This window comes from Heliangelus exortis, chromosome 2 (assembly GCF_036169615.1).
Source record: "Heliangelus exortis chromosome 2, bHelExo1.hap1, whole genome shotgun sequence".
Classification (NCBI taxonomy): Eukaryota; Metazoa; Chordata; class Aves; order Apodiformes; family Trochilidae; genus Heliangelus; species Heliangelus exortis.
The window spans coordinates 119,591,118-119,615,922 of NC_092423.1; the positions used below are offsets into that span (position 1 = coordinate 119,591,118).

General features: G+C 35.6%; 1 protein-coding gene across 5 annotated transcripts in view; it reads right to left on the minus strand.

Annotated features, from left to right (window-relative positions):
- Nucleotides 1-24,805, minus strand: part of UBE2W (ubiquitin conjugating enzyme E2 W) — a 62,778-nt gene that overhangs the window by 29,942 nt on the left and 8,031 nt on the right. For 2 of the 5 annotated variants that reach the window (XM_071737789.1, XM_071737787.1), the window contains exons 2-6: nucleotides 16,581-16,672; nucleotides 13,389-13,491; nucleotides 10,727-10,882; nucleotides 9,537-9,612; nucleotides 2,298-5,280 (exon numbers count right to left, since the gene is read on the minus strand). In XM_071737789.1, the coding sequence (XP_071593890.1) occupies nucleotides 5,267-5,280; nucleotides 9,537-9,612; nucleotides 10,727-10,882; nucleotides 13,389-13,491; nucleotides 16,581-16,672 (441 nt within the window). In that variant the 3' untranslated portion in view covers nucleotides 2,298-5,266. Of the gene's footprint in view, nucleotides 1-2,297; nucleotides 5,281-8,918; nucleotides 9,061-9,536; nucleotides 9,613-10,726; nucleotides 10,883-13,388; nucleotides 13,492-16,580; nucleotides 16,673-24,805 lie in introns of those variants that run through there. The other 3 variants (XR_011724577.1, XR_011724576.1, XM_071737788.1) reach the window with 2 other exon arrangements.

Consider the following 24,805-nt stretch of genomic DNA (forward strand, 5'->3'; position numbering starts at 1 on the left):
CTCAGTGAAGACTCTGACAACAAAGCCAGATGCAAGGTAGGAATGTGAATCAAGGTTCCAATGCAAGTAGAGTACAAATTCCTTCTTTTCAGTGGCAGTGAACTAAGAGGAGACGCTGAGTAGCAGAAACCATGCTTGATTTTATCCCTAAGGATAAAATGCCCTGGAGAACTACATCAGCATCATCCAGAAAACACTGGAGACCTAGAAAAATAAAGGGCCTAGAATGTGCATCCGAACAGCTTTACATCTGCCCTACCCTGCAGAAAGCACTCTAAAGGGTTTCAAGAGAGACAGGTTGCTACCTGCTGAAGACAGAAGTTTTAAAGGTCTTACCACAGATTTTAAATAGTAAAAGTCAAACCAGCATAAGGGAAGCAACTGTGGTCAGTGTTACAGGATTCCAGATTGTAACACCTTTCTTTGAGGATATCATTATGGTTTTCAGTTCTTCACTGAATTCTTATTCCAGAAAAGCAGTCTCCTGTAAGAAACACTTTCACCAGTAGAGAAGAAAAATGACACTTCAAAAGATAAAGTTACACTTGCAGATAGCTGTATGTAACCTTAAGGGGTTAAAAACCTAACCTGCTATCACTGACACACACCTTTAGAGCTCCTATGGAGAATTATACTAAAAAGACAGTGGAGAGAGGCTTATAAATCTGATCTCTATACTGATATCATACACTGCATGATCAATTGATTTTATATTGTTTGTTTTTTAAATACAAAATAATTAGCTGAATGAAACCCACAAAGGTTTCTAAGAAAGCCACCTTCGTAACAGCAGTTACTTGGGAACTGCCAAGTTACTGAAAATGCTCCTTTTGTAATTTAAAAACCCTCATTTTGAGTAGCACCAGAAGGAATTTCTGAAGTTGAATCAACAGAACCTCTCATGTATTACTTTACAAAATAGCAAAAACCTTGAGGAAAAAAATTAAGGCAAGTGAACAGAATAGCCCGTGTTGCTATTAACTGGAAAATGAAACAAAAGTGAAATAAAGGTATTCCAAATTATATTTTAGTAGAGTAAAAAAAAATATTTCATAATACTTCTTCTCTTCCAATTTTATAAAGGTATTTTAAAGCCTGATTGTTTGAAAAGTTGCTAGAGGTCCTGGAAACAACAGCCCATCAAGTACCTGCACACAATCCAAATCCCAGGTCTCTCTTCCCAGCTTGCTGTGTGACTACAGCTGAAAGTGAAATATCAAAAATACAATTTATTTCCCCTTGTCCAGTTCAACACTCAATTGTTCAGGTACCACTGGACTGCCTGATTTGTATTAAAAGAGGGTTAATTCAAATCTGGGTTTTTAGAATTATCAGGATTTGTGAGTGTGCCAGCTGATTTGCAGGAGGCAAAACCGGTAACAGCTTCATGAAGGTTTTAATATGAACAGGACATCACCTCAGAAACTTGAGAGCCACAGGTGTTTTTAACCCTTCTGTTTTTTAAAACAGGGTTTTAATAAACATTTACATATACAAAAAAACCCCAAATAATCCCTAAGAACAGGGCCAGAAAGTCTATAATTAAACTTCAACCTTTCTTGACAGCCATTTGCTTAATTTGTTCTTTAAACCGTCATTACATACTTACAATTTTTATGGTCTCCTTAGAGCTTACATTTAAGACTTTAGATTTCAACTGTATTTTGTCAGACTTTCAAATAAAGTACTAAAAATCGAACATCCGTAACAGTACTCACAACATGTATGAATTAAAAAAAACTATTTTTCCATGAAAATTAAAGTGACTTTTTTTTGAAAACCTAACTCATCATCTCTTGAATAAAAATTGGTACAAAACTGAAAGCAATTATTGTTATCAGGTAGCAGACATTCCATTTAACAGTCTTGACAAATACCAACAAAGTAATAGTAACTCTTTTCCCCCACCTCCAAGAAAACAAAAATCCTGGATCTGAAACTCCTCATTCAAAACTTGAAATGTTTGTCAAACAGCAAAGAACTATGGCAAGGAACTATTTGGTCCTCTATGAGATGTGAGAGCACTACATCTTAATGGTTTGGTTGGGGTTTTATTTTGGTTGTTGTGGTGTTTTGGGTTTTTTGTTTATTTTAACTACTTCCTTCAGCTGTTAGAGCACATAGCCTCTGGAGAAAAGAGGAAACACCTTGCTATTACCCAGATTCCTTCCTTTATATCCATCACAGCATTTTGGAATTACTGACAGCTTTGTCTCAAGAGTAGCTGAATATAAGGAACTGTGCCTCTGCACTTCACCATGAAAAGGTCCACACGTATTTCCATTCAAGGGTAGTAATCTATTTTAAAACAAGAATTTATTGTGTTATAGTATAAAGACACTAAACACAAAACAAAGTGTTTTAACAACATGAACATTGACACAAAATAAAAGCAAGATCGTTTCATGCCGATTCTGTAACCATTTCATGTGAGAAATTCCAAATGAAAGAAAAGTTACATACACACAGTCACCCTATGGGAAGGATGGCACCACCTTCATCTAATTCAAGCCCTATTTCAGGACACCATAGCATTGTCAGAATAGTTGCATTATTTTGAGGGCTTGAGTGGTATACAGGCTTTGTCTTTGCCCTCTCTGTATAGGTGAACTTACCCACAGATCTACAAGAGAACCAATGGAGGCATTTCTACTGTAAACTAAAAGACCTGAGGTACATTCTCTTCTAATCTACCTTGCTTAAAAAAAAAAAAACAAAAACAAACTAAATATATTATAGAGGGTATTATTATAGAGCAGCATAAATTTGGTTATTTAACTTCACTGTAGTCCTTGTGATAGCATAAGTCAATAAAATGTATAATGCTCTGCACTACAATGTACATCTCCAACAAAACACATACAGTATGTCATAAAGCTTCTCTGAAACCATGTATTTTAAAGTATGAAAAACCACCATATGAAAAGATACATAAATCTGAGAAGATGCACTTGAACCATTTCTTCAGAGACATTACCTTGTGTCACAATAAGGGCTCTTTCCTGTGGACTACTGGATAGGATCCATTATGTAAACCATTTACACACTGATTTTTTTAAAGATGCATCAATCCTTTCAAACAAAAGAGCAGTTAACACGAATACACAGATTAAGTATCAGATTGCTGCTCTTCTATATGAACTATTTCCAAAAATAACCAGTTTGATTAACACACAAAAATAAAAGTTTACTAAATGAAAGGTTAGGAGCAGAGCTATTTCATTTACTTAAAATTATTATTTTTGGCTCTTAAAAGAAATTTAATTCCATGTCTTAAAGGCTCATTGTGAAAGTATATACACACATCAAATTTATATCCAAAGCTAGACTTTACCATTGAGTTTTAAAGGCCAAGAGATGTTTTCAATACAGTAGAAAAAACAGCAGTTCCTGAAGTATATCATAGCCTCACTTCACTGGAAATATCAGTAATTCAACTGCTGCACAAAATACTTCTCTGAAGCAAACCCATCTGAACTCTATCCACCCTGAGTTAAGCATCTATACTTTTTTTTTTCTTTTTTTTTTTAATGTTTTAAACATTAGGTAACAGAGAAGTATGTACACGGCTATAAAACTTGTCAGTTATCGTACAGCAGTAAGAAAAAAAAGTGTTTTCAGCCAATTTTCTTTTTGCTATTATAGTTATTCATTCTGGGTTGTTGGATATATTTGTTGGTTTGTTTGGGTTTTGGTTTGGGTTTTGGGTTTTTTTTGCTTTTGTTTGTTTTTAAATCAGTAAATTGGTTGATTTAGACATTCATGCATTAATCACTTCAATTATTTCTTTTTGAGTGCAACAATAAGGCAACAGTAAAAAAAAGTATTAGAAATTTGCATATGTGTAAAGGTATTAAGTTTATAAAAGTGCTTCCTAAAAAGACAACCTAATTGCAGTATCAAAATATTACAGAGTGGTGAGAACAACTACTATTTCAAGAAATGTTGCTCCATTAAAAAATGCCAGTCTTATTTTAGGCTTTTTCCCCTTTTTTTTGTGAATAAAAGCCTGGGAAAAAATTAGTATGGCTGCACGGGACAAGCAAGTTAAGAAAATATACTTTAGTCTAAACTTAAATAAGAAGGTCCACACTTTTTTGTCAAAACATTAAGCCTCTGTCAAAAATGTATTTTTTTTTCTTTTTATAGTACAGGATTAAAAGACAAGATGATGCTTACAAGATAAAGAAATAATTTACATGAAAATATCTTCTGACAAAGCTTTTCAATCAAAATATTGTCTTGTAACATTCAAACATGACATATAACAACAAAAGAAACAGTGAATGCAAACAAAAACATTATATGGATTGCTTTCAAACACATAAATAAATGAAATATTGGTGTAGGCAGTAGGGCTCATGCTGATGGCTAGCAGGAAATAACAGTGTGCAATCTATTTGGAAAAAGCTCTAAAGTACAAATTACAAGCCCAATTATGGACTGCAGCAACTTCAGTTATATCACTGCCATCCTCTATCTCCAAAATAAATTCTTGATTAAATCACTCATACCCTAAATTACTCATACCTTTGCTTCAGAGATATGAATAACTATATACAAAAAGTAGTTTTATTTCACCATAGGGATAACATTGTACCTCTCTGCCAATGTCATGTGAAAAACCTTCCATGTCAAAACAATTTGACAGCAGATAAACAATTTAATAAATATGCAATGATCTTATTACAGTCCTTCAGCTAAGCATGTTAACTCATGCTGCTAGTTTTGTGATCACAGTGCATAGAATCCAAATATAAAAGAATGGGGTGGCTTTTAAGGTAATGGTCAATCCCTTGTTTATAATCCAAATATATCCAAAACTTTCATAAGCTCTGTCATGCACCAAACTTTTTTTTTTTTATTTTTTTTTTTTTGTGGCAGGCGCAAAACCATTCCCTGGTACGATGTCCATTGCCGGCAATGGATGCACCAAAACCGCCAAGGATCTCAGTGTTATTGCACAATATATGAAGACCTGGAATTCTTCCAAAAAGCTTAAAATAAAAATAATGGAATTATTCTGACATTTCTGGACACCTGCATTAATACTGTATGACTAATAAAAGCATGTCAGTTGCATGGACTGAACCAGCGATCAACATGCGCCCAGAATGCACACTAGTAAAAATGCAGTCAAAGGAAGTAGTCTTCATTGCCTATAGGTCACTTCCAGTCAAAGGTTAAAGTTCAAAGACTGAATGATCAAAGTGCTCATTTTCTCAGTAGGACTATCTTCTGCTACGAGGATCACAAAACGGTGGCATCAACATGTGTCATCTTTAAGATAAAAGAAGAGTATTTATGGAAAACATATAAACACATTCTAAGTCCAAGTCAGCGAGGTGCTGTACGCAGAAACAATCCCTTGCATAGACAGTAACGTGCAGTCAAAATACAGAGATTGAATAATTCTGAGGTTTTGCTCAGTAATGACTTACTAAAAAGGAGATAACATGAAACACAAAACTTCTAAAATACACACAAAAAGCACAGCAGTATTAGCAAACATTCCATTTAAAGGACAGTAATTTCCACATTCCATACACAGAAAATCATTAGGAAAAAGAAAAGACTAAATATGCTTAACATTTTTTCCCTTAAAGTAAGGCAGGTCTGCATCAGTTACCAAACTGAGAAATCCTTTTACAAGCATACAGCAGTAAGAGCCATCTGAATGGTCCCACCCTGATGCATTCTCAGCCCTCTGTACATTCCTTCATTTATTTCTCAAGAGTAAGTACAAACTACAGCTGGCAAAATTATGCAAAAGTAATAGGCTACCACTGTAAACCTAAAATCTTAAAACATGGAAGTAGCCTACTTGCACTAAATTTTAGATACTGAGATTGGATAGAACATACTAGAAAAATATGTGTATGCTATGCTATCTTTTCTGCATTATGCTCAGAATTAAAGTAATACTTGTCTGTGAAAGCTGTCCCTTTTAAACTCTCTTCCACACACAGACAGACCAGCAGTATATTTGCATCTGGTAACAGTAAATATTAATCTTATTAACAGAAAGCACATATACTGCAAATTTACATTATTTTAAATGCACTTACTCATATCCTTGCACACACAGCCTACTAAGCAGTATTTTCATTGTTTACAGAGGTGGTATGTATAAAGTAGAAGTGAACAATTCTACATTCTCACTGGAAAACATTATATCATCAACATTATTACAGGTTTGAAAAGCTCTTCATTTTGATAGGGGAGCAAAGAACAAAAAAAAAAAAAAAAAAAAAAAAGAAAGATAAGATTCTGAAAATATTGGACAAGGATGCAAGAAAGATAGAACCATGTACTAAAAGTTTAGGCTAAATACCACAATACCACTAATTCAAAAACCCTCAAGCCCCAAAGCAGTAAGGAATTGCTGGTTCAAACCAAACATCATTGCCCCTTTTTTTTTCCCACACAGAAATCTATCTTCCGACAACACTAAAACCAGGTAACAGCTTTGTGAAATCAATTTCATCCTGGATGTCCAAGAAAACTGTATCTGGAAGACTGAAATTCAACATGGAATTCCATGTACAGTTGTAGCAGACATTGGGAAAGGCAGAAAAAAATATTTTTAGCTACCAAAGATCTGGGGTTTTGAACCAGGGCTTGTGAGGATATCAGTCTGTAGCAAACAAGGCTCCTAACTATGCTTATGGAATAAGTTGCTTTTCTGGGGCAGGGATAAAAAGAGAGATCAAAAACTCTGTAATAAAGTAAGTGGACAGACCCACACATTTACATGTCAAAATATATCTCAAAATGCCCCTTTATCCCTCTGTGTTCGTATCAGTTTGCTTTACATCAGCTCACAATCATGCACTACTTGCTCCCAGCTAAATAAATTTCATGTACCTACGGGAAAAAAAATTTCCTTCAAAGGCATATGTTTAAAATGACGACAGACTCCTTCCTTTCTCTTTATAACACAGGGATTCAATTTCACTTAAGAGCTAAGCCAGTCCAATGGCCAGCTGTCAAAAAGAAGGTGCAGAACCTCTTTGCATCTCCCTCCATGTGTTCTGTTCTTAGCACTGGCATTTATTTCACCTAGTGGTTACCCTGGGGCAGCTGCTTTTCTTTCTTGGTTGGGATCGGTTTTTCTCTCCTAATTTACCCAGCCCAAAGTGGTTCAACCACAAGATTTGATACATGACACTTTAGTTGAAGCAGAAAATAAAGATGACAGAATAACCTTTTTCAAGGGCTCTTTTCAGGTCTACATAGGGGTTGAAGTCAGTTCTCTTCCAAAGAGAGGCGGTTAAAATTGGTGGGCTGGCTACACCTCCCACTTTAGTGTAACCCACTATTTCTTCAAATCCATTAAGAAAACACTGAAAATTTAAAGATCATGCCTTGGCAGTCTTGTCATATGTCCAAAGAAAAGAGAAGGAACAAGTGACAGGCAAAATCTGAAGGAAAAGCCCTCTAACATTTAGAGAAGTTTTTGTCCAATAGCTACTGGGTGTGTTTTGTTTTTGTAATGTAAGAATTCAATGGTGAAGAGGGAAAGCCCAATTAATGTTTAATTAAGACCTCCTTTGTAAACAGTATTTTAAAAAGAAGTTTAACAAACAAAAATAAAATGAAGCAAACCAGTACGAGTTATTTAAATGAACTGACTTGCTTTCTCTTGCCTCAAGTTGGCTTCTAGGTTTCTCTGAATTTGAGGGGGGGGAGGGTTCTCTGGCTTCCAGAAAACAGCCACTGTGTAGTTACTCTGAAGTAATTAAATGCTTGGTCAGTGGACTGTAAGCATCTTGATGGTTTTGAGCCATCACAGCAACTTGCAGTCAGATAACCCACATTTCTTTTCATACTCCTCTGGTGTTTTGCTTAACTCGAATTTTATGAGTTAAAAAAAATAAAGTAGCATCTGCAGACTATTCTTGATAGACTTCACTACTGAATCAAACCGAGACAAATACAAATTCAAAGTAGACAGAACATATTTTAATCACAAGCTAATAAATTAAATCTCACTTTTTTCTCTCTGAAAATAACTAGCAAGTGAAAATAAAAATGTTTAATAAAAACTCTGTAAAAACTGCCAATAAAGAAAAATTAGAAATGGAGAAGCAGCAAACACATTACAAGAGTGTGAAAACAAAGTGACTACTGAAAATGTCAAAGTGACTTTGCTAATCTGGTGAAGATGAAAAACCCAGCCTTGCAGGAAATGGTATTATTATACTTGAAGTCAATTTTTAACAACATAATGTACAACCACATGATAAGCAGTGCTGAGTTTCTTAGATGATTAGAGTATGATATGAGAAGCAAAGCTTCATCCTGTTACATTACCATGTATCAAAACCCCACGGGTCTCAAAGTGTTATGAAACTCCCAAGTTTTATTGCTAAGGTATTCACAGGCTTTGAAGAATCTAAGGGTGAATGCTTTGGCATTTACCTCCCCAGTCATTAACTCCCACTGTCTCAAAATACCTGGTCTCACTTCACACAGGAGACAGAACATGACTCGAGGTGGGGAGTTAGTGAAAAGCAGAGGTTGTTTAATGATGGAGCCTGCAGTGAAACACAGTGTTGGGATCAATTCCTCCTGCACCACCCTAACCTACAGTATTACTTGCTCTAACATCCCTTCCCAAAACACATGGGCTTCCAATAATCACCATTTGTATAGTGTTTTCCTAGAGAAAGCAAAGTATTAGACAGAGAGCAGAAAAGCAGATGAAAAGCCCATCTATACCCCCCCCTCCTTCGGTCTTTCCTCACCAACAGAGTGAATAAGAAAAGCTCATACAGCCAAACCCAGCTCTGGGAAGAGGATGACAAATGTTGAGACAGAGGAAAAAAATCCACACTGAATAAAATCAGCACAAAAGAAAAAAAAAGAAAAAGAAGCCACAAAACAACACAACACTAGCACTACAAACACTGTAGTACTATATGTAGCAATTTTACTATGTTGTTGGTTTTTTTATCAAGTACATGTACAATATTACTACTATATTATTATTTGTTCTTAAGAGCTTTTAATTCAACCAGCTGTCCCACATTGGAAATTGTGATTAACAGCAGAAACCTATGAAAAAACATAGCTGTTTACAACTTTATAGGCATATAAAAGGTATATAAATTATACTTCTACATATAGGATTTTTTAAATCACTGTAAAAGCTCTAAGAACATTCTCAACAACAAAAAATCCTGAGTTGAGAGCAAAACCTAGTTTCATTACAGACCTTCCCTAGCCCCAAACTTTAGACTTGTCATGGACTAAGTTTACAAGAGCTTCATATTCAATCCTGAAATTCAAAACATATACAACTGTGCATGTTTTCTTCTTAAATTTTCAGCAGAAATTAAAATTGATTAAAAAAAAAACCCAAACAAATAAAATCACAGCACATTATCTTAGAAACAGCATTTTAATAACTTTTTTTTTTAACTTCTAGGAGAGTTGAAGGCTCTGAATCATTTATCTGACCTTCCTATGTTTTTATCACCTTCAACCTGAAAAAAAAGCTTCAAAATTCCTGATCTCAGTTAAATACTTACCATGATACCACCACTTTGTTTTCTTTGGATTCTTGTTACACGTTCTTACATAAAATGAGTTATCTGGAGGTCGCCTCTGCAACAGAAAAAAAGACCTACAAATAATCAAACAATCCTCATATTGTAATACATGAGCTATTTAACAAGCTTATGAAAGGCCAACATGTGAATGCACTGAAAATGAGGTAAAAGGCAGGGCTGGATCTTCACCAAGAAAAATCTCTTAAGGATCCAGGTAACAATTCTTACTGGAGATTTTTCAAGTAAATAAATAATGAAAAGTACCAAATACTCTAGAGATAGTGAAGGAGTGAAATAAATAAAAACAACCCAGAGAAAGGAACAGCTGTTGTTATAAAGAAAAAATTCCTTTGCAGTTTGGAATCTCACTGATGTATTAGATACAGTTCACATCCATAAGTTTCAGTTTGCAGAGGGCAGAAAAAAAAGAATTTAAACATCTGTATCTGATCAATACTTCATGTTCTTTAGCTTTCTTCATAAGTGTCATTATTATGATAAGCCAAAGTAATAGGACACATTACAAAGCCATTTTTGGAGTGTTTTTCTACCACATACACATAATTAGGACTGCCTAGGATGTGACATAAATAGGCCTGTTTATATAGCACAGATACACAAGCTCTGACAACATCCAGCTTCCACAGATACTCCACTGCAAAAGTCAAAAGTCAAAGGGATTCTCTTTACAATGAAGGTCTAAGCTATCAGTGTCAGTACTCATTTATGATCAAAAAGGCAGCTTAGCACCACTGAACCATTTACTTTCCTGAAAAGAAAATTATAAAGATCACTGAAATAGTGCAGCTACCAACCCTTACAAACATCTAAAGACATTTCAATAGTCACTCTGCACTGCCTTTAGAAAGAGAATCTTTTATAAAGAATTGTCCTAAAACATAACTGAACTTCAGTTAGTACAACTAGAAGGGTTCCATTCATACCTCTTTTCCAGTAATGATATATGAGCAGGTAACTATTAAAACATTTACAAAGTACTTGTAACCACATTTTATTTTGCTGTTCTAGGTTAGCACTTCTGCAGTAGTAGAATATGCAGATGAAGTTATACTTATTTAATAATCTGAGAAATTACAATCTCACTTTGCAAAGCAGAAAACTTTTAACTTTGATGTATTCTACTCCAACAGTGCTAAAAAAACCCATACCTTTTCTTTGCAGCTGGAAAGCATGCTAATAATGCTAAGACAAACAGATTGCACTGAGAGAGCTGGAGACCAGTCTTCCGTTAGAATGGATAAACAGATATGACCATTGCTATAAACGTGAGGATGAACAGGAATATTGTCTCCAGTAAACATGACCTGGAGAAAAAAAAAAAAAAAAAAAAAAAAGGAAAAAAAAACATTTGTAATTTTATTGCCCATGTTTTAGTAAGACTAATGCTTTTGGGAAGAGAATAATAAGAAGTGGTTCTACCATTTTCACTTACACCAAATATTACACTTTACCATGTTAGTTTAATTAATTTTTGGAAGCTATTAATTGAAATGTAAAATAAAACAATGAAAGCCCTAATAGCTAGGTGAAGGTGAAGTTAAATAAGTGGTTAAATGTAGGCTTTTCTTCTATGAATAGTTATACAGTATCAAAAAATGCAAAGGTAAAACTAGAGATCTCAAACTGAACATTTTCTTTCTTGCAGCCTCAGTCTTACATGTCCTAGAATTCAGTTGCCAAGCCAAAACATTGGATTTCAATTTCATAAGCCACAACATTAGACACCAGGAAACACAACAGGTTTCACAAATGAGTACTTCTATAACCCTGGACACAAGAGAAATTAAGTTCTGGACAACTAATCCAAGTTCCAGCATAAAAAGTAAAATGTATTGATCCTATAACTATAAAATAAAGAACTTGTACAACTCGTGTATGTTACTTCCATATAGGAAATACTTTTATACCATTATTTCAAATTAAATTTGTTTATATTTGATATGGGTGGATATGGAAGAGCAGCATTTAAAACCTTAACTCCGCTCTATTAAGAGAGAGTATCACAGTCAAAAAGTTAGAACAGCAATTTTGACAACTATTGATCTTACATCAAGTTTTTTGTCAAACAAAGTTGGCTCAGGACCAGCGGAAGCAGAGTAAAAGTGAAACCTTTATAGCATCATTATCCTCCTGAGCTCCTTATCCACAATAACCACTGTCATCTTTTACGCAATGACATAATAAATCTCTACCACTCATAACCATAATACCCAGAAGCTTCTTAAGTGTTCCCAAAGCTATACAGATTTATGTGTACACATATACATCAAACAATGTACACAACAAACCCACCCTTATCACTGACTGCAAGAAAGAAGCAACACCTCTATCATAAAAGAAACCGAAATTAGAGAGCTAAACCTATGTGCCATGGCAGCAGAAATACTGGATGCATAACCATATTTCACAGGTCATTAAGCTGATATTTCATAAGCACTGAAGAGCATAACTTCATAATCCAGTAATGTATTTCACTTCTAACTAATGTCTTCTTTTTATAGGAACACCAGAACTAGGCATATGGGGTAAGTAAAAGCCTGCCCCCTATAGTAAGGGGTAGAAAACAGCCACGTGATTAAGCAGAAGTGTAATCTGCCAATTCACAGAAAGAGGATTTGCAGGAGAGAAAATTGATTCAGAGGTTTGTAATACAGAATGCACTTACTGCACAGCATTTTCATAACAGAAATTCTAGCCACCTATAATCAAGTATCCAGAAGTTAAATTCTTAATTGTTTCCTGTGCTAAAAATCACTGTGTGTGTATATATATGTGTGTGTGTGTATATATATATATATATATATATATATATATAATTTTCTGATTTACCATATATTGCACAAAGCTACACACACAAGTTGGGTAATGAGTACAAACAGCACCTGCTTGGAACCAAATGAAAAGGGGTTACTCTCCTATGAGTTCACTGCAAATCTCTTAGGGTGCAGAAGTAGATGTGGCCAGTTTGTTCCTTAAAACCAAAGACTGAAAACTCAGCATTCCAGTTTTTATTATAGTACCTAAAAATATGTAAGGTTTATGGTTTAAGTGTCTCTCATAGCCCCATGCTTTGGTTTCAACACCAATTAGAAAAGTGCCAGAGACCACTCCTGGAACTTTGAGCTGAAAGAGATGGGACAGAAACTTAGGTACTCTTGCTTTTCTTCTTCCTTTTTCAGAAGGTTGGGGTTGGTAGCCAAAAACTACTCTTAGTAGCCACGTTTTTTCAACATTGCCCTCAGGTAACGGAGGGATGGACATACAGAGCTCATTTTGTAGCCTAGTAGCACTGCTGCCCCTTCAGGTCTTTATGACACTTTAGTTATCACTAGGTTTGCAGACCTCTCAAAAAAAATATCATGCATCTGTGAGAATCCCTACCACAAGGACAGCATTTCCCTAACTGTATTAGGCAGCAGAGAAGACTCAATATGCTTAAAAACAAACCACAAAATAAAGTGTCAGTCAAAAAGAGAGGGGACAAAACAGTTTGTTGTTTCTTCTACTCCTACACTTCAGTAAAAAGGACTTTCCTACTTAACCCTGTGTTGCTCTTTCAAATGATATGAGTAACAACCTCAAAGAAGCCTCCAGTTTATACTGCTCTTTTGTCTTCTATGAAACCAAGTAAACAGTCACAGCACTGTACCTCATTGCAGTCATTTTTAAAAGAAAGAGCATCTGGACCACGTGTTTAATGGAAATTAACTAAACCTCACATTAGGATATGTGGATGATACTAATATTCAGTATGTGTCATGCACCTATAAACTAAAGGTAGCATTATGCAAGTAGCAAGAAAGCAGTTACCTGAGGCGAATCAAAAGGATACCGACTACTGAACTTAAATAGAAGCTGAAATTTTTCCCCTTCATATAGTGTTCCTGGAGCACCTTCCATGTCTACAATCCATCTAAGGAATGGGGAAAAAGTTGTTAGTATTGTGGAGTGACAAACTGTAATTTTACTCCTGCACAGGAGTAATTAAATCTATTATCAATCACAGATAAATCTTCTACACTCTCCATTAGTATCATAGCTATCCCCAAACTCAGTAACACACCAAGCCCACATTTGAAAAAAAACAAGCTTGGTATTTTACATACAGGCATTGATATAGTGCTACAAATTATACAAGTGATTATGGCTTGAACTCAAGACAGAACTATCAGCTCTGTAAGACAAGAAAGCTGAAACAAGAAACCTGTTACAACAAACATAAAAAGAGAAGGGAAACAAACTAACACCCATTCCCTTTCATGTCTTACTTTCCTGCTATGGGATTAATCAATAAAGTTTAAGATAAAGTCTGTATCCAAAGGGGAAGGGCAATGCTCCCTTCAATGCACTTACACCTGTGAATAACTCAGAAAATAAATGGCATATAACCTGGCAGGTAGCAGAAACAAAACAAAAAAATTTAGTATATAAGAGGAAAAGGTCACAGACAATTAAAACCAGAACAAAATAATGCTTTGCAACTCGGTAATAAAAGCAACACCTCAATACTTCACAGTATTCTTCCTCCTCTGTTTCTGCTCCTTGTGCCATAACAGAATGGAAGTAACTGACAGGTAGAGTTGAAGGATGTGGGCATGTTGGGTGTAGGTTTTTTGTTGATGGTGGGTTTGGGTTGGGCTGTTGGGGTTTTCTTAATCCAGTCAAAAATAGATGCTTTGCATGTTGCTCAACATATAGAGCCAGGCCCTGCTACCAAACTTCTGGAATTCTGTTATTGATCACTTAATACCATACTTTGCAGCATCACTTCCCCATTTTTCTCTTTCACCCTTGACTGAATTCTACAGATTTGAGCAATATAATAAATATTCAGCAAGCAAGTACAGAAAGCTCAGATAAGATTTATATTAGATTGAAGTGAGGTTTTTCAAACAGGAACATGTACAGAAATATCAACATCTTGTACAGCTGGCAGTCTGATGACCCTATTCCAAACCTCTCCATCCTCCTGTCATATACATTCTATCCACGTATTTAAGCCATGCACACTTTTTATCTTCCCCTCTAATACTCTCTCGTTTTGTTTTTTTTATTTCTGGAAAAAAATTGCTTCCCTACAAAACTCCTAGCTGTCACACTCTTCAGGAGGAATGCATCTTCAACAGTAGCATGATGGTGGCTGTATTAGTGATCCATATTTTAATTTTGTGACATATCTTTCAATTTAATCTACCTGCATTTCAGACCACCTTTCTTCTTATGCTTTTTGCCTTTACATTTAAACACATACTGCACCAACACTCTTCAGATTTATTAGTCCTTGTGATTCAGAACCTTTGAAGTTTATAAAAAAAAAAACACAACACCAATTTGAAGTTTATAAACTAGTTTCAATCTATTAAGTAGAAGACAACTCTGCCTGGACATCGTTCCTTTCATGGCCAAAGAATCACTAAAACCCATCTTTCCTGTATGTTTCAGGCATCTCAAATTTCTAATCCTTTTGTATTTAAAATTGATGACTGAGCATTTCAAATGACCCATTTACACTACGGGATCCAATTATTTTATTCAACATCTTTCAAAACCATGCTGGTACTGCTATCAGCATGATCTTTATCGTACCAGTTCAAAATGTTAACTCAGAAAATGTTAGTTTGCATCAAAAAACTTCAAAAAGAAAATATTCCTGTGACATAAGTTTCTTAAACAGTGACAATTCCAAAATCTAGCATGACAGTAAACAAGTTTTTATTTATACAGTATTGAAAAGTATAAGTATTTTTACATCACAGGGAAAAAATGCATTATTCTGGGAACAGAGACATCCTAGAAAAATGGAAATCCACAAACAGAAAACAAAACCATCAGACTTATTTCCTTTTCCACCTCTTCATCTGCTGTAATCTTTCACTTAATAGCTGTTTTTTGTTTATTGAAAAATACTTGAAATGTAAGTTTGAGTCCTTCCCTCAGAAAATTTAGGTATTTGATTCCCAAAGAAAAAACAAAGAAAAGCAAGAAACATAAGCTGTAATTCAACAGTTGTACAGCAGTTTATTACTTGTACCAAATTCTGAAAAGTGATATGTCTGTGTGGTTTAGTCAAATTCATCTGCATGAAGTATCACAAGACCTAGAATCATTTAAAAAGAGAGAACAGTTTTTAACTCAGTATACCCAAGGCTCAGAAAAGCCTCATGTAATTTGGTCTGAGCTCCACCACCAAAAATGCAGATATGAAGCAACATCAGAAGGTAGCTCTATGTTTGCACTGAGGACCATCAACCAACAACAGAATTCAGAACATGCAGCCTGAAATTCATGCTTTCATAAATGTTTTAATTGAAGAATTTTTTAAGAATTTAAGATTTTTTTAACATTTCTCCAAAATTAAATGAAGAAAATTTTCTAACAGAAATGCCAATGCAGTCTAAATCTTCTCAGTTTCAGTCAATTAAAGAAACAGGAAATTATTTCCTTAAATATAAGGAAAAACATCTGTCTGTTCCAATGGACAGAACACAGAATATTCAACTATGTTTCTCTTTCCATTTTGCTCATTACCAGCAGTTCTTAATACTTCAATAACCTTTTCCTTTAAGATGCTTCCTCCACTTTCCATTGCAGAAAGAAGGTAATGGAAATTAACAGCTACAAAATATACTCAACACAAATAATGCAAAAGCTCTAAGACAGATACTCCATTATTTCAATAAATTTAAAGGGATTTCAGAAGTGAGTAGCTCTGAGAGACTGTTAAATTGTTTTACTTTAAGATACGGAGAAGCTCTTACCAGCTGACATTGTTAGACAGTTAAATGCCCAATAAAAATTTAATTAATTCACTATCCAGTTCCTGAGAGCATCCAGCATGTTACTGCGAGACACTCATTAAACAGAACAATGTTTAAGTCCCTAGAATTAAAACAAGACTTCAGGATGCTCCTTGGAATAAATGGTGGAAGTGGCATGCAGAGGATTTTTCATTACTTATATTTTTCAGCTTGACAGCAAAAATAAAACGGTACATTTACTTACTGTGTAATTGAATTTTGTACACTCTTTTCATTTAGAGTCATTCCTGGAGGTGGATCATTTTGCAATGCCAATAGTTCTTTTTGTAATCGTTTCTATAAAGAAAATGAACTTTAATTAACATTTTATATATTCTATACAACAATAAACATGTACATTTCATCAATTATTGAAAGGTAAAAGGAGTTTTATTAAAAAATTTAAATACACAGTGAATCTGAAAGATGAGAAAGAGGGAAGACTTATCTCCTAGAAATTAAAATGAGAAGTCACAGGCAAAAAAAAAAATTATACTCCTTAAACCTAATTTTTTGGTAAAATTCAACAGCATCTACATTTGCAACACATTTGGACCTTGGCTCTTTTCTCTAGGAAGCATCCTTTCAGTCTACTACACTCTCAGTCATTCTTTTAGTCATCTCATCAGTGTCATCGGTGCAAAAATATTGTCTTGGACTGCTTTGCAGCTTTTCTGTTCTCACATATAATATTTACAGTTCTTTCTAAAAACAAACAAACAAAGAAACCAGCCAGTAGCCCAAGGAGAAAAAATTAATTTAGGATGTGTACTTGAGCAGCAGAGAACCAGGGAAGTTCTTTGTTCCTCTGATCTAAAATGTCCACTGACCTTGCCATGGAGGTCTGTCCATTACAAAGTATACACAGAGACAAGACACGGCTTCTCATCGCCCTCAATATAACGTATGTTAAAATCCAAAAAATTTACCCCAGAGAAATAACAGGAGATACTTTGGATCAAAAGTAACAAAGTAAACAAAACTGTATTTATAAAGACAAGAAAGAAATCATTATTTCCAAGTTAGTCACTTCAAACAAGTGCCAAGGTAAGTTCAGCCTGACCTCTATCTGCAACTCCGGGTGAGGATAGCAATTTAAAAAAAAAGCAACATTCATGTCTTTTCCATATAAAGCTGAAAAGAGCCAATTCTGTAGAAAATGGGTATGCTACCTGCTTATTAAGCCAAAAAAACTCAGTAACACAAGTTCTCCAGAAAAGCAAGCCTGTAACACTGCTGATGTTGTAATGAAAAGAAAATAGGCTTTTGCAAAGAAATTTATCACTGAAATAAGGGAATTCACAAAGAAAACCTTACTATGATTATCTATCATGCATAGGCAATGCCAGTTTAATTCTGATTAATGGTAAGTTCCTAGTCACAGCTCCACACTGAAAAGGTAAATGCAGAGGTCAAGAAAACCACAGACTTGTGCTTTATTCAGAGCAATGTTCCAAACAGAACAATGGTGTTATTTCCTTCAGCCTTACTGTAACTGCTCTAACCCTATACTTATCCAAGTATTGTAAAATATTTCTTCCTTCTACCCAGTCTAAATCTATCTTCTTTTAGCTTAAGACCACTACCCCTATCCTACTGGTTTTATTCTCTCCAGCTCTACTGACTAGCTTGGATAACTTCCTTTAAAGAACAAAAATACCATTTCATATTAAAGTTCTAGATTTCTCCAGCCCTCATAAATGACAGTAACTCTGAAAGTGTTAGACAGCTCCGGGGGAAAAAAATGCTTTTAAATATTTCATAAGTATTACTCTAGCCACTACAGTCTAAAGATGGACCGTATCTTTGCAAGGCAAAGTCCTTGCACAAAGAGAATTACCAGCCAGTGAACCAACTGACACACATATTAAGATGTGATGCTTTTGAGAATTTGAGTCCCTTGCTCAGGTTTTTTCCCAACTGGAATAAAAATATACTAATTTATTTTACAACTCTCTACTATTCCATTAACCATGCCATACAAGTTAATCATAACTGATTTGATAAGTATAGCTGGCTATTTTTAATAGGCATTTTCACAATTTGGTTTGTTCCATCCAGCAACTCAATTATGTCTGTACAAATTAATGAACAGTTGCCTACAGACCTTTTCCAAGAGACACCCAAGAGTACTCTACAGCAATTGTAGCAGAACTGTAGAAAGCATCATGGCCTACTAACCAGAATTCATTCAAATATTGAAAAATCATTTTAACAGAGGGGCTAAGATGTAGAAAATTGTCTTTTAATCCACCTCTCTGGTCTGTGTACCCCAGTGTTTGACTTTCCTCACAATGTAAAATTTCTTTTGTATCTTATTGGAATAGCTCATGTTCCAATTCATCTTTCTGGCCAACTTGTCTTCCCACTGTGGCTGTTTTCCCTAGGATCCTCCCAGTAGGTTTCTTAAGGCTGAATAAATCCAGTCAGACTCTCCTGTGTCACGTAGTTTGGCCCCAAACCATCTTGGTGGCCATCTGTTGGACTCACTCCAGTAAATCAATGTCTCCCTTGTACTGGGGTTCCCTTAAGACAGTGCTCAAGTGTCAAGAGAGGTGAGAAGAATCACTTTCCTTAAACTGATACACACACGGATGAATATGCAGTTAGGGATATTCAGAAAATCTGATCTGAGAGATACTGTGCAAAGAACCCTTTTTTTTTCTTCCTCTCCCCCATATCACAACTTAAAATAAGTTGTCTTAGGTTGTGTCTCATTAATACACAAAACTGGATTATCAGGGGCCAATCCTAGTTGGAAATTAATAAATCTCTCCCTTAAATGAAGTCTCTGAAGACCAGATTCCAAGTATTATAACGGAAGTGAGATTCTGGATAGCAGAGTAACTCAGAAAACATCACAAGTTTAAATATAACATCTTGAATTTAATTCCTCTTTGGTATTTAACAATATTTGTACTACCTGACCAAAGAGTACACTAATTTTCTCAGAGTAACACTAAGCATAAAGAGTACTGCAACACCCTGCACAAATCCAGAGGCAAGCACTGCCAGCTTCAAGATGATAATTGAGTTATGTGCTTATAAAAAAAATATTACTCTGATATACCAAGCCCACACACATTCCACACAAAAGGCAGGTTGCAACTTCAGGTTCCTTAAATTAAGCATTTGAAAAATAATGGTTTTAGTGGAAGAAAAGTCTTCCTTGTATGTGACAGCCTGGAATACAGAAAACTATTTTTCTGGCACAAAATTCTTGGGAATAAGCAGCGACATACATAGCAGGACAAAGTGTAATGGATTAACACCTTTCACACAATTTTAACCATCTCATTTGCAGAATCTTATAAACCTACAACTTGAATACACCTCAGGAAAGTCACCTCTCCATGTTCCAAACACAAGGATGGATCCAAGATTCTTAAAATATCCTTGTAGTTAAAAGCCTCTAAGATTTTCCACATAATCCTATCACTTGTTTTTATAATTGGAAGAATTTTCTTCACAGTAAGAGATCTAGATGAGTTGAATAAATTGTCAAATTACTTCTCTCACTCTTCATGGATACAGAATGTAATTCCTTTACTTATTTCAACTTACTTCTCTTCAAATAGAACACAATTATTTGAACACATGCACCACACTCCCTCAAGTCTCATTTCTGCTGGCCTCCAGTTAGCTTCTTAAATTTGTATTTATATATATAAAGAAGAATGTTTAATAGCTATAGTTAATGAATAACCATATGCTAGACTACCTTTTTGCTGATCCTCCCTACCTTTTTATCTTTCTCTACTGAACTTTATGTTTTCAGTTCTTAAGCCTTGTCCACTTGTCACATAGATATTTTGTAAGAACATTATGAAGACAGACTGACATCGTTGGGGTTATTCAGTCTGGAGAAGAGACCTTATCGTAGCCTTCCAGTATCTCAAGGGGGTCTACAAGAAAGCTGGTGAGGGATTTTTTAGGATGTCAGGTAGTGATGGGATATGGGGGAATGGATTCAAACTAGAGGAGGGAAATTTAGACTACATATCAGGAAGAAGTTCTTCACCACGAAGGTGGTGAAATACTGGAACAGGTTGCCCAGAGAGGTGGTGGAAGCCCCATCCCTGGAAGTTTTTAAGGCCAGGCTGGATGGGGCTCTGAGCAACCTGATCTAGTGGGAGGTGTCCCAGCCCATGGCAGAGGGTTTGGAACTAGATGATCTTAAAAGTCCCTTTCAACCCTAAAAAAATGTATGATTCTATGATTATCCAAGTCATCCTAATCATCCAAGCCACTTTCAGAAAGCATGAAAGCCAACACATATTGCCCTCAAAAAATCCTTTGGTAAGTCCACTCAGCTTGACAGAATTCAAACACCCTAAATAAACCAGACATGTAGCTGAATGAAACAAGAGTAATTAGTTAATCATAATGAAAAAGAAGAATCTACATTTATTTATACCACGTTTTTTGTGTGTGCTTATTCACATATCACACTAGACCGGCCATAAATATTTTTACCATCAGAATATAACTACTGTTCCTCCTTCCAAACAGCCTTTGCTCAGTAAGAGGTGGAAATCATGCTAGTTCAATCTGATTCTTTTGAAATCCATTTTGGCTACTTTTTACCTACATACTCACAAAATAATTTTCTATTATATCCTATAGTTATCAGAGACTACTATTCAGCCCAACAACTTCCAGAAGCTACCCTTTCAAACAACAGAAGAAGAATAAAAACAGTATTTATCATCTGGATACTCAGTCAAAATAACTGTCAAAGAACTCAATCAGTTGTTTAAGCACTTTAAAAAGCCCCAAACCAATCTACACAGTTAGAACCTAGAGACTGACAAAATATCCAGCACCTAAAAGATACTGAATCTGTCCTTTTTGTTTGGTGTGATTTACTGCTGCTTCACTGTTAAGTATTTGTGTCATCTATTCTTTGTTTCCCTTTTCTATATATATACATCCCTTTTTATTCATCTTTCTAGTGATTTTAAAAAACCTTCCTTGATGCTTTTCAAATCTACTAATTTAAAACCCTTATATGCTTCTTGCTTTCATACTGAGCTCCAGCAGCATATTTCTTTTCATTCTTCTACTTCGTACAAAGTCTTTTCAACCTTCAAACCACTAAAGAGCTCCTCATATGACCATAATGACTTTTCCTACAGACGGAGCTTGCCATTGTGAATTACCTGCAAATAGTTTTCTTCCAGGAACTTGTAGCCTTTCACCACTCTTAATAATCACAAGTACTTTTTTATTTACAGATCTCTGGCTATGTTAAGACATATTTAAAGTCAATGCATATTTAAAGCCAATACCATCATTACTCTTGGGTTTTTTTCTTACCATGAGGCAAGAATACAATTTTTTAAAATTAGTTAGTCAAGTTCCATTTAGCCTCTCAATCAACTCCTTTATATCAAAATACAAGCTAGTGAAGCTGCTCTCCCAGCAGCCTCCAAACGGATGTTCTCTATACTTTGATATGCTCTTGGGAGCTGTGCTTGCTGTACTGTTCTTTTGATATCACAAGACCATCTCTCTCATGTTTCTGCTAATCCATCATAAGATTTCAGAGAGAAGCTCCCTTCCTGCTTGTCCACTTTCTATTTACAAGGCTGCAAAAGAAAACACGAAAAACAATCATAGAGTTATTTACATAAAGGGGGAAAACTGAAAGATTAACAAGCCATCTTAATTTGATCTTGTCCTTAGTTTTCAGAGAGGATTTTATGCTCCAATATTATTTTAAAACCACTTCCAAGTAAACCAAAACTAAAAAGTATGAAATTGGTAAAAGCAATCACTATGTAGAGGTAAGTCAGGACAGCAGTGTAGGAAGATCAAAAGCACAGAAATGGGCAACACCAGAGTCTTTCACCTAAAGAAATAATCAACTGCAAATGGCAGAGTAGTGATATAACCAGTAGTTTACACCATTTTCAAAAAGCTGAAAATCTTTGAAACAAGAGTGCTTCATTTGCCTACCTCTACAGGCAAGGATAATTCAAGGATGAAATCAAAGAACACAGCTTAATGCTGAGTGAAACGTCAGTTCCAAAAGAAAGTTTATTCAAGTAGTTGAGACATGACTGACATAGCAATGGCTTGTGTTCTGTTGCTAATTCTGTCAAATAGGATTTGTGCAACCCCTTCAGTTATCCTCCACAGATTTTCTCATGTGTCAAGCTCATAAGACTTTTCAAAGCATACGGAGCAAAGAACACAAAATTAACTGGATGTCAGTGGAGTCCATTCCTGCTGGCTCCTCAGACAGCTCACAACCACCTGAATAATTTTGATTCTGATAGGTGGCACTCCCTGTCTGTCGTGGTTCAAGTTAAATAGATCTCTGAAGGCAATCTCTCTAGCATCGCTGCTAAGCAAAAATACACACTCTTCTTTCTCCAGACTGCTACACATCTGAGTTGGCTGCCTCTAAAACGGGTGTGGTAACATCTCAAATGCCACAACTAAATTCTTAGTTGTGTTGATTTCCTGGTGAATAACAAAGCAGAAGGCAGGACAGAAGCATATAAAAAAGATGCAATGGGCGAAAAGGGGGAGAGGGTAGCAGTTTAGGACAGGAAGAGGCAACCTGAATTTTACATTTCAGAATGCATCTCCTAGAAACAGTTGGTTTGGTTACTGTGCACCATTAAGCTAAATGTAATATATCACATAAACACTTATTAACAGATACATAATTATTTCACTGGTCTCTGTGTTCCTGTCAGCTACCTTAAAAGGCAACAAACTCTATTCCTTTACTGAAAGACTGCTCAGGCATTGGAACAGGCTGCCAAGGAAATGGTGGTGTCACCATCCCTGGAGGTGTTCAAAAAATGCATGGATGTAGCACTTCAGAACATGGTTTAATTGGCACAGTGGTGATGGGGTGACAGCTGAACTTTATGATCTCAGAGGTCTTTTCCAACCTCTATGATTTTATGATTAAGCATGTATGACAAAATCATCATCACATTTCCCCAAACCAGGGATCTTTTTTTTTCTGATTCTACCACAAACAAGATCATCCATGGACAGACAGGTAGACAGATTTTACTACAGTTCCCCACAGATCAACAACACAGTCAAAATTATTTTCCTCCCCCACAAAGAAAACTTATGTAGCTTTTGTAGGCATGTGAAAAACACATTTCTCAGTGCTTTTAAAATGGAGGATCACACTATTGGGTGTCTGTTTCCAGTTCTAAGCCCATTCTCAGAACTTTTACAACAGCTTTGCCCCTCCCTAGGAAAACTGGAGCCTAGAGAGTTAAAGTTTAACAAAGCTACATGCAAACAAAAACATGTGCAGTGAAAAAGTAAGGCACTCTTAGTTATAGGGTACACTACCAAGTACCAATTAAGTGCACGTAGCTGAGAGCAATTAAGATAACCAATTAATCTAGTTTCAGTCAATGTATCATACTTCAAAATTGGAATGGACAAAACCCAAATCTACTGTCACACAGGGGCTCTGCTGATGAGCAGTAAAATATTAACACCATAATCCAATCAAGTTCGATTGTGTGCCTATACTCTTGGCTTTGTATCTATCTTCCTAGAGCTGAAAAGACAATCTTTATAAAGGTAAATGATACAATGAAAATAAAGTTGAGGAAAGATCAATGCATACATTCAACTACCTTATATCTGCATTTGTGATATATTCCACTTTCTGGTGTTTCAAGAACACTGCATGAGATATGCAATGTCTTAAATAGATAACATTAAATGAGTAAACCAAATTATGACCTAGTGCTTTACCTATGTACAATCCTTAATATCGACTTTCATAGTTTATTTTAGATACTTCCCTTTTTTTTAAGAGAAAGAAAAGGAGGGAAAGAAAAGCTGAGCTGATTAGACCAAAAGGAGATTCAGTACAAGACAGGATATATTAAGGTCAGTGCTAAGAGTATGATAAAAGCCAGCTGGGGGAAAGCAATTTTTCTCTACCACTACAGCACAACCTTACCAGTAGAACAAAAAGTGGAAATGGGAAAGCAGCTGCCATTTATTTCTTGCAGAGGAAACGTTCCATCACTTTTACCACTAACACAAGCAGTGATGGGTGATAAAGCTGGAATGTGGTGGCCTTTTCACTTGCAGTGGCAGAGACTCTACTAGGCATGCTTAGTTAGGGAGTACCATGAGGATATGAAAAAACTGAAAAATGGAACAGCAACCTCATAGACTAGGAAGCATACGTGTCCATAACAGCTGCACCTGAATTTTGTTAGAAACCTTCTGTTTCTATGCACTCACACTCCCTTTATTGTGATGATGTAAGAAAGGAGAAGCCTTCCAAGGCCAAGCCTTCCTAGACGCTGTAAACTGAAATCTTAATCTGGTTTGGAGATCAAAGAGGAAGAAAACTTAACTCGTAAATAGCTAAAAGTTAAAAATTAATCCCACAGGGCTCTTGTTTTATGCTGGCAAAGCTGCTGC